The sequence below is a fragment of the Simochromis diagramma genome, unplaced genomic scaffold (genome assembly GCF_900408965.1).
Source record: "Simochromis diagramma unplaced genomic scaffold, fSimDia1.1 OVJJ01000683.1, whole genome shotgun sequence".
NCBI lineage: Eukaryota > Metazoa > Chordata > Actinopteri > Cichliformes > Cichlidae > Simochromis > Simochromis diagramma.
This window is the reverse complement of record NW_024387158.1, coordinates 341,324-352,272: the sequence shown is the minus strand read 5'-3', so window position 1 is coordinate 352,272 and position 10,949 is coordinate 341,324. Positions and strand designations below refer to the sequence as shown.

The window sequence follows — 10,949 nt, the reverse complement described above, 5'->3', positions numbered from 1 at the left end:
AATTGTGAATCTGGGTTGTATTATTATTCCAAAGCATAAAGATTTAGAAAAAAAAATAAACTTCAAAATTATAGGTTATAAGGTAAATAACAGGTCAATACTAATGAGTCAGTAACCACTAAGAGTTGCTTAGTAGAGAGGAACAATTAAATGTAGTCTCTATCAAGAGCTACACAATGAATAAAAATGCATCTACAAAAATCATGGGACAGATTAGGTATAAAATAGATTGAGAAGAGCACAAAATGTGGCAGGAGAAACCTGTGTGTGTGTGTGTGTGTGTGTGTGTGTGTATATTCCTTTAACAAAAGAGAACGTACTGATTTTGCTGATGGGTTAAAGACCTGATGATAGCAAGTATGAGGCACTACAGCAAGTTGGCAACAAGAAATAATCACTGTTTATTTGCGATAAATGGGACACAGTGTAAACATTTGACCCTGTCAAAACTCTGTAATTCAAACTAACTGAACATCACAATTTCACAATAAAATGTATGATGAAAACAGTAACGTACATACATATTACAAACATAGTAAAAGCATTTTTCTTTCATTCATTTTCTTGTCAGACATTTTAAAACCCTGTTTAGTAAGTTTTTTTAAAGCATCAGATATTTTATTCTGAACAAACAGTTCATTAACACAACACTGTACCCTTTTGAATACATTCTAAAACTGAACTTGTGTATTAACAAGGGAAAAAAAATTACAATTAGTCAGCCCTTCTCCTGCTACGTAGCCTTAGCTAGTAGAACAGTGTACCACTGAAGGTAAAACAGAAATAATGCGTGTAATAAGTAAAAGATTTAATTTATGCAGATATAACAACAGGTATGAGGAGATATAAAAACAAAACTTAATGAGTGTGGAGTATGGAGAGAGGTTTTTGGCTGCTACCTCTCATTTAACTTGACTCCCAGAATTAATTCTCCCATAACAACAGCAGCTGGCTTCCAGCTTGTGGCTCCAATTCCTACATTAGAAAAAAAATGGCAGAAAAGTTCAAAACAAATCAAATGCATAATCAAATTATTATACATTTATGAAAAATGTATCTAATAATAACAATAATTAAAAAAAAGGATCAGCTTTCAGTCCCAGTTTGTAACAATATGTATAGCAGAACATTTTAATCTTTTGTGTGAGGTTATTAAAATGTATTTTGATTGTTGCCTGGTTGAGGAATATACCTTACACCAGTGATTTTTAACCATCGGTGAGCCATGCCTTGAGGGGCGCAAAACACCTTTTTTGTTTTACACCTGTGGGCCGTGGGACATCATTAGTTATTAATTGAAGACACCAGGGACTACTGTTATCCATGAAAATCTCAGTTACAATACAGCTTCTCCCGGCTTGGTGAGAGTTGTTTAATCAGCCTCAATAAGCAAGCAGAAGAAGACACCCTGCCTGCCGTCTGCCGTTAGCAAAATATATGGAGTAGTTCTTAAAATGCAAAAATGAAGATAAAAGTGACAACCCCCCCCCACAAAAATTTTGTGCAAGTACAACCCTGACTTCATGAATATGGGTTTGTGAACGGAAAAGAAAAGAAGCAGACCCAAGAGCCCAATGTGTGGAGTGTGGACTAATGCTATCCAACGAAGCACTAAAGCCTTTGAAATTAAAACGGCATCTCGAAACCAAACATCCCACACTTGCAAGAAAACCAGCGGAATATTTCAAGAGAAAAGAAAATGGACAGCAGATGCAGGAACTGTCTGTTGTGTCACTGACTGGTAACTCTAAATGTGCTTTAAAATGTAGCTACCTCATAGCCAGACTTGTGTCACAGAGTAAAAAGTCTTTCACTATAGTGGAAGAGTTGATTTTGCCTGCCCCTGTACATATGTTTCATGAAAAGATCGGAGAGGCTGCTGCAAAAAAGGTACTGACCATCCTACTCTCAAGCGACACTGTAAGCCACCATATCATGGACATGGCCTTAGACATACAGCATCAGCTTCTAGAAAGAATAAAAAGTAGTTCACTGATGTCACGAATGGTGCATTATTGTTGGTTTCAGTTCATTATCGCTGGGACAGCACGAGCCACGGCTCAGGAATGTTTCCGCTGCATTGACAACTACTTCACTGAGAACGACCTGGACTGGCAGAACTGTTTTGGGGTGTGCACTAATGATGAAGCTTCAAAGACTGGCAGGCATCATTAGGCAGATCTTTGATTGTGCACCAGAAGCTAAATGGACCCACTGTTTTCTCTACTGTGAAATCCTTGTAGCAAAAAAGATGTCACCTGAGTTCCACGAGGTGATGGATTTAAGTGTGAAAACTATCAAATTCATTAAAAATAACTACAGATGTTTTACCAAGCTTTGTGAGGACATGGAAGCAGGTCAGGTCCAGCTGCTCTACCAGAGTGAGGTAAGCTGGCTTTCATGAGGACTGGTCCTCAAGCATTTGTTTGAACTGAGGAACGAGGTCTTCTCTTTTCTCACAGAGAAAGAAAATCTGCTCTTGCACATTATTAAGCCAAGCTTGCCTACCTCTGTGACATTTTTTCACTGCTGAACCAGCTGAACATCTCACTTCAAGGGAGAAACAGCAACATGTTTTTTGTTGCAGACAAAGTTGAAGCTTTCAAGGGGAAAATTGGGCCCAGGAAAAGGGGATGGACATGTTTTCACTTTTATCTCTCATCTTGGAAAACTCCCCTCAAGTGAAGATCAGTGATTCTGTCTGTAACACCTTTCACAACTGACAGAGAAATTTGATGAATATTTCCCATTTTCTGCAGATCCCCACTCAAAGTGATGTTGCTTTGCCCTCACATCTCTAATCCCATCTTCTGGAAGTTTCCACCGATAGCACTTTAAAGTTGCAGTGGGGCAAACTGGACCTGGGCTCCTTTTGGATTGCTGTCTCAAAGGATGTCTGGCACTGAGAGCTGTGAAACTCCTCCCATTCACAACTATATATCTGTGTGAATCAGGATTTTCCACTGTGACCACAACCAAGACCAAAGTCTGAAACAAACTCAGAGAGCGAGTCTTTCTCTCTGCCTTGTTGACAACAGTCTACAAAACTGTCAATAATAATATGCATAACAGTATTTCAAAAACTGCTCATCTACTGGGATTTCTCTAGGGTTTGCAGAGAATGGTCTGAAAAAGACAAAAAAAATTTCCAGTATATCCAATATCCATTTTTGCTGGGGAAGAAAGTTTTATAATAGGGTCAGGATTTGGGATAAATATGAAAGCACAGAGTTATCATGGGCTTGGCTTGGCGCTTGGCCTTTTTCATTCCAACAACACTGTGGCCCGGTGCTGAAGGTAAAGTTCATACGTTTGGTATTGGAAGTACTAACCTACTAACCTCAACCCCATCAAGAACTAGAATGAATATAATCCACCCACTGTTATCATCTTCAATGCCCTGTACCAACATAGAGCAGAGCGGCTACCTGAATGCTACTCCAACAGAGGTCGATTATCTTGTTAATAATTTTACCTCCTCACTACGTACGACTCTGGAAACTGTAGCTCTGGTGAAAACATAAGGCCTCAAATAAGAAGTATCTGATTCTGTGGTATAATTCTCAAACACGTAGCCTAAAGCAGATAACTTGTAAGATGGAGAGGAAATGGCGTGTCACAAATTTAGAGGATCATCATTTAGCCTGGAGAAATAGTTTGTTGCTTTATAAGAAAGCCCTCTGCAAAGTCAGAACATCTTACTATTCGTCACTGATTGAAGAAAATTAGAACAACCCCAGGTTTCTCTTCAGCACTGTAGCCAGGCTGACAAAAAGTGAGAGCTCTATTGAGCCAACCATCCCTTTAACGTTAACTAGTAATGACTTCATGAACTTCTTCACAAATAAAATTTTTATCATTAGAGAAAAAATTACCAATAATCATCCCACAGATGTAATATTATCTACAGCTACTCTTAGTACCATTGATGTTAAGTTAGACTCTTTTTCTCCAATTGATCTTTCTGAGTTAACTTCAATAATTACTTCCTCCAAACCATCAACATCCTACAAAAATGCTCAAAGAAGTCCTGCCATTAATTAATGGTTCAATCTTAAATAGGATCAACCTATCTCTAATAATCAGCTATATACCACAGGCTTTCAAGCTGAATTGTTTGAAGAGTTTCAGTCAGGTTTCAGAGCTCATCACAGCACAGAAACTGCTTTAGTGAAGGTTACAAATGATCTTCTTATGGCCTCTGACAGTGGACTCATCTCTGTGCTTGTCCTGCTAGACCTCAGTGCAGCGTTCGATACTGTTGACCATAATATCCTATTAGAGCGATTAGAGGTATAGGTGTAGGTATTACAGATACTGTGCTGCAGTGGTTTGTATCATATCTATCTAATAGACTCCAATTTGTTCATGTAAATGGAGAGTCCTCTTCACACACTAAGGTTAATTATGACCAAATTATTGACCAAATTAGAGAAAAAAAATTGAAATTGGTTGTTGAATTTTGAATTGAGTGTTGAACTTGCATTTGATAAATGAAATCCAAAGAGATATCGATGTAAGTGAAGAAATATTCTTTAGGCTTAAAGATCTCCAAAATAAAGCAATCAGAGACAGCAAAAAAGTAAGATTAGTATGGGAAAATTGAGCAGCTCAGCGACACCAACGGCCTGAAAAACCACAAAACATGGAACACTAAGGTGTGAGCAACTTCTTGAATTCAAATTTAGATGGTGTACAACAACGCAGATTACACTTTGAAAGGAAGCATCTACAAGGGCCTGTCCAAAAAAAACCCATCTTTGGAAAGATGAAACCAAGATGAACCTTAATGATTGCAAGAGAAAAGTATGGAAAAGGGAAGGCATAGTTCATGATTAGAAAAACACCACATCATATATCAGATATGATGGAGACAATGTTATGCAGCAGGTAACTAGTTTTTAGCATTTGATATATGATATATGAATGTGAGATGGCTGACCACAAGCCTCACAATGATTTGACACGAAATGACCCAAAACCGAAAGCAGAAAACCCTCGAAACTAACAGCAACTGAAGGTGGCTGCAGTAAAGGCCTGCTAAAGCATCACAAGGAAGGAAACAGTATTTGGTGATGTTTGACAATGTACTTAAAAGCTTAAAGTCTGATCTTAATCACATTTTGTGTGATTTAAAATCCACTGTGACAGTGTGCAGAGGCAAAATTAAAAAAAATGTTTACTGTCCAGGAGCTTACAAACAAAACTGTACATTATTGGCCTTGGAAACCCAGAAAAACTGTCAGGTAACCACTTGAATCCTCAAAATACAAGATTGATGATGGACCAGTTTGGTTGCTCGACTGGTAAATCAGCAAGTGGTACTAGTGATTTTCTGCAGAGGCAGTAGCAGCAGAAGAAGAGGAAGAAGAAACAGAAAAAAACAGAAGTAGCAACAAAAGCAGAAGCACAAGAAAAAGCATAAGCAATAGCCCAGTTGCAATGTAAGGTTCAACACAAATAACTAATAACACAAAGAATGATTTAAAAAATAGCAGATACATTAAAGCAATGAAGAGGTGCAGGAGAAGATCATCTTAAATGGGAGACTAGCCAAATTTAATACTCTCTAAATTCTTTGTACATGTTGTCAGGTATATTTATTGCCCTTCGTATATAACCATTGTGTAACACAACTATATATTTGCATTTTTGAAGCGTTTCAGAGCCCATCACAGCACAGAAACAGCTTTAGTGAAGGTTACAAATGATCTTCTTATGGCCTCTGACAGTGGACTCATCTCTGTGTTATTGTCCTGCTAGACCTCAGCGCAGCGTTCAATACTGTTCGACCATAATATCCTATTAGAACAATTGTAGCATACTGTATGTAATACAGGTACTGCGCTGCAGTGGTTTGTATCATATCCATCTAATAGACTCCAATTTGTGCATGTAAATGGTCAATTATGGTGTTCCACAGGGTTCAGTGCTAGGACCAATTCTGTTTACATTATACATGCTTCCCCTAGGCAGCATCATTAGAAGACCTAGTATACATTTTCACTGCTATGCAGATGACACCCAGCTCTATCTATCCACGAAGCCAGGTAACACACACCAATTAGTTAAACTGCAGGAATGTCTTCAAGACATAAAGACCTGGATGGCCGCTAACTTTCTGCTTAATTCAGATCAAACTGAGGTTATTGTACTCGGCCCTGAAAATCTTAGAAATATGGTATCTAACCAGATTCTTACTCTGGATGGCATTACCTTGGCCTCCAGTAACACTGTGAGGAACCTTGGAGTCATTTTTGACCAGGATAAGTCCTTCAACGCACATATTAAACAAATATGTAAGACTGCCTTCTTCCATTTGCGCAACATCTCTAAAATTAGAAAAATCCTGTCTCAGAGTGATGCTGAAAAACTAGTTCACGCATTTATTACTTCCAGGCTGGACTACTGTAATTCATTATTATCAGGATGTCTTAAAAACTCCATGAAAAGCCTTCAGCTAATCCAAAATGCTGCAGCAAGAGTACTGACAGGGACTAGAAAGAGAGAGCATATTTCTCCTGTTTTGGCTTCCCTTCATTGGCTTCTTGTTAAATCCAGAATTGAATTCAAAATTCTGCTCCTCACATACAAGGTCTTAAATAATCAGGCCCCATCTTATCTTAATGACCTTGTAGTACCATATCACCCTATTAGAGCACTTCGCTCTCGCTCTGCAGGCCTACTTGTTGTTCCTAGAGTATTTAAAAATAGAATGGGAGGGAGAGCCTTCAGTTTTCAGGCCCCTCTTCTGTGGAACCAGCTTCCAGTTTGGATTCGGGAGACAGACACTATCTCTACTTTTAAGATTAGGCTTAAAACTTTCCTTTTTGCTAAAGCATATAGTTAGGGCTGGACCAGGTGATCCTGAATCCTCCCTTAGTTATGCTGCAATAGACGTAGGCTGCCGGGGGATTCCCATGATGCATTGAGTTTTTCCTTTCCAGTCACCTTTCTCACTCACTATGTGTTAATAGATCTCTCTGCATTGAATCATATCTGCTATTAATCTCTTTCTCTCTTCCACAGAATGTCTTTATCCTGTTTCCTTCTCTCACCCCAATTGGTCGCAGCAGATGGCCGCCCCTCCCTGAGCCTGGTTCTGCAGGAGGTTTCTTCCTGTTAAAAGGTAGTTTTTCCTTCCCACTGTCACCAAAGTGCTTGTTCATAGGGGGTCATATGATTGTTGGGTTTTTCTCTGTATCTATTATTGTACAATCTACTGTACAATATAAAGTGCCTTGAGGCGACTGTTGTTGTGATTTGGCGCCAAATAAATAAAATTGAATTGAATTGAGGCTGCAGCCTGACTGCTCAATTAGTTTGTTACCTGCTGAAGTTCACGGTTTGGCTGTCTAGGTCTGGCTAGGGTTGGCATTCACTCAGCTTTAGTGTCACTCAGAGTTCTTGGACAGCTTAGTTTTAGCATGCTGTCCATGCAGGTGCTTGCAAATAGCTGAAGTTATGTTAGCAGCATAAAAATAAAAGTAATGTTGATCTCCGTGTGGCATGACTGAGCCATTATTTCTGGCACAATGAACTGAAATCAGCTGATTGTAGCACACGTGCAACTGAACTGAACTACTGGCTTCTCGATTCCCATCTCTAGGCACTGTGTTGAAAACTGGCATGATTCTGTCATGGAAATAACTGCATGGGATCAGGAACACTACCACAAATCACCATCTATAAATGCATTTCACCATGCCATCCACAAATCAAGTTCAAGTTCTCTGATACAAAGAAGAAGCCGGAGGCTATATGTAAATATGATACAAAAACGCCACCACCGTCTCTTTTAACCAACGTAAAATATTTGGTGCATCATAAAACTGTATATAGAAAGGACCACAACTGCTGAAAAGCTAAGATCCTCTATTAGACAAGAAGGGGACTAGAGTTCTCTCCCAAAAGGTCAGCAAGTTTTAATGGGTGTTAAAAGAGGGGATAGCACACAGTAGGAAACATGGCTATGTCCCAAGTTTTCTGAGAAGTGTTGCTACCATCACCTTTTTCATCTTTAAAAGGGGATATTTGCTCAGTTTAAGCATTCGGTATGCTTTCTGTGTTTTTTGTGGATACAAAAATGGTTTAATGAGATCTGATTTTATTCACATTTTACACAACATTAAAACTTTTTGGAGTTTGTGTTTAGTTCTAATTTAGTGTTTGCAAATGATCCGTTTATTAACTGTTCACTGCATTCTCTGCTGGAGCAGTATGCCACTACCATTCGTGCTGGCAGTCACATTAACTGCTTGTACCAATATGTGAAAGAGCTTCTATGCTGTGATGCACCCTGTATATGTACCTGCCCATCCCTGCTAATCTGGACCTTCTTATTGTCATTCCATGGGTTGAGGATATGCTGGGTGCACTGGAAGGGAATATTTTCTTTGTGTATCCATTCTACACTGAAAACCCCTCCTAGTTCCACGAGGCCCCAGTCATGACAGCTCTCCTCCTGACTGACGACAGACGTCATGCGAGCATAGCCCTGTGAAAAAGAAAACAAAAAAACACTTTTGGTCTTTCAAAACAGATTTTCTTTTTACTGTTGCAATTTCACAGTCAGCATCATGACTCTGGCACACATGATCATGCATACAGAGTGTCACCTGGAAGTGTCCAGAGCCCTGAACAGAGAAGATAAGGATGATGGCGTTATTCTCCAAAAAGGCCTTGGTGAGTTTGGTCTCATTACTTGGTGTAGTAGACCAGATGCCTTTTTGCTGAGAAATTTCCAAGTTCCTGATGTTGCTGCTTTTCATAATAAAGTATCGGACTAATGTCTGATGGCAGGCCAGCTGAGTGCACACAGGCTTCACAACCTGCTGCAAAAGGTGGAGAGAGAAACATTAGCAAGCATTACCATCCAACCTCAATAACCCATCATTTAGTTAGTATGACTGTAACGTGCGCCAAGCTCACCTGTTTGTGTTTAAAAAAAAAAAAAACCCAAAAGGAAGCAGACACTTAGAGACTCATTAGTTCATTTTGTTTGTGCTCTGTGTGCGTTTCCAAATCACATCAGATGCACTGTACTGAAAAATTATTTTAAAGTTGTTAACATACTGAACTGAGTTGAAATATTTGTTACTGGCAACACAAAAGAACCGGACTAAGATTGTCTAAGATATTAAATAAGATGAAAAACGAAAACATAGGAGTCTCAAATGCATCTCAAATAAAAAAATAAATACATACATACATACATAAATAAATTATCCAAAAAGTAGCTATATTAATACTGAAACAAACAAGAAGGTAAAATATTCCCTCCAAACAAAACATACAGATTCTAAATGAGCAAATCAGTCCATGCATGATTACATTGATCAGCCCATGGAAAAGTCTATTGATGCTTATTGGACTGACAATTGTTGGTTGGAAAATTTTTTACATATCACCCAACCTTAAAGGTTTCTGTCAGTTTATTACAGAGTATCTTGTAGTAATATTTAAATCTTGGAAAACTGAAGAATAGAATAGAACATGACTGACAAGAGAAATGACTGCAAAGAAATAACAAAACAAAAAAACCCCCAAAACTAGTCAGTTTGTGAATTCATTTTATGAACAGAGAATTACAAAAGTAGACTTTTAAAGTCTAGGACAGGGGTGTCAAATGTACGTCCCACATCCGGCCTGCGATACAATTATATCAAGCCCACGAGATAATTTCATATTCAGTCATTAATGGCTCGTCAGTATGTCGGAGCCGAAAAAGACAGCAAGTGTAGTGGTACAGGCCAGGTATACAGAAAGTTGGGTAGCTGGATTTTAATCAAGCGTGTTGGAAAAAAGTGAAGGAAGGAGCAAAAATGTAAATAAGCAGCATCTGGAAAGCTGAGTGTAGAATTGTGGAGGATGAAAAGTTTCAAACTTGTACCTTAAAACTTGTGTGTTTTGTCTAGTAGTAGCAGATGCATATAAGGCATATAAGGCACAGAAATGTGTGCATGTAGCACAGAGCCATGGCTCGGTGTCGTGAGTGTCTAAATGAGTCTCACAGGCTTAAATGTGGTTCAAGCTATTTATACCTCTTAACTTGTTTGATCTGCTGCTCACCACAAACAAGCACAAGCAGAAATGTTGGACTTTTAGCTGTATTTTCATAAGTTTACCAGGTTTTCCTACAGATAAAAACCTCCCTTGTGGCCATTCATACTACACAAAGTAATAAAGCAATAAACAATTAAACTGTTGAACCCCAACAGTGACAGGGGCAGAACATCTGGTTTAGCAAGATGTACCGCCAGATGCTCAAAGAGTCATTTCAACAACCACCAAACAGCTAAAACAGCAAACAATTAACAAGAAGGTACATAGATTCCACAAATAGATATGGACATACTGTCAGGAGCTGAAAGCAGAAATCTCGCAGATTCTGCAGGTTTCGTCACTCTGACAGCACTGTACACAAAACTTCTTTTTGCTGCTGGTTCAATAAATTTTGGTCAGCCACTTTTTCTTTAGCCCAAAAATGACTTCTAACAAAAAAGCCTAATTTTTGCTACTTAATACCGAAGAAATTTCAGCTTTCACAAATTATGCCAAATTGCAAAATGCTTAACTATGTCTCTAATAAATACTCTGTGACTTTGTGAAAAACAGAAGAGTAGCTGTTTTTCACTTTGTCATGGTCCGCGGCTCGGTGTCTGAGGAGCGATTGGGATGCCCAGGTGGCCACGCCAGTCCATCAGTCACCATTCAGTGGTAACTACGGTTCATGTGGAATTTCTGGTTTCTATGAACTGTGTTAATCCTGTCACTGTTTGCTCAGGTTATTGTCCGCCGCGTTCAAGCCTTCACCTGCCTGTCCTCCTGCCCGCCTGGAGTTCAGAAAAACCGCCTATCATCCTCTCCGTCTTCCTGGAATCCTCTCCCGCGGACACTCACCCCTCCCTCCGGTTCCCACGGTCCGGCCCCAATTGTAAGATAAATAG

The 10,949-nt window shown here is 39.1% G+C and overlaps 1 protein-coding gene across 3 annotated transcripts in view; it reads right to left on the bottom strand.

Annotated features, from left to right (window-relative positions):
* Positions 1 to 377: 377 nt before the first annotated feature.
* LOC120744320 (3'-5' RNA helicase YTHDC2) overlaps positions 378 to 10,949 on the bottom strand; it is a 42,926-nt gene continuing 32,354 nt past the window's right edge. For 2 of the 3 annotated variants that reach the window (XM_040048621.1, XM_040048623.1), the window contains exons 29-31: positions 8,619 to 8,834; positions 8,312 to 8,497; positions 378 to 975 (exon numbers count right to left, since the gene is read on the bottom strand). In XM_040048621.1, coding sequence (XP_039904555.1) covers positions 925 to 975; positions 8,312 to 8,497; positions 8,619 to 8,834 — 453 coding nt within the window. In that variant the 3' untranslated portion in view covers positions 378 to 924. The remainder of the gene's footprint in view (positions 976 to 8,311; positions 8,498 to 8,618; positions 8,835 to 10,949) is intronic. The other variant, XM_040048622.1, reaches the window with a different exon arrangement.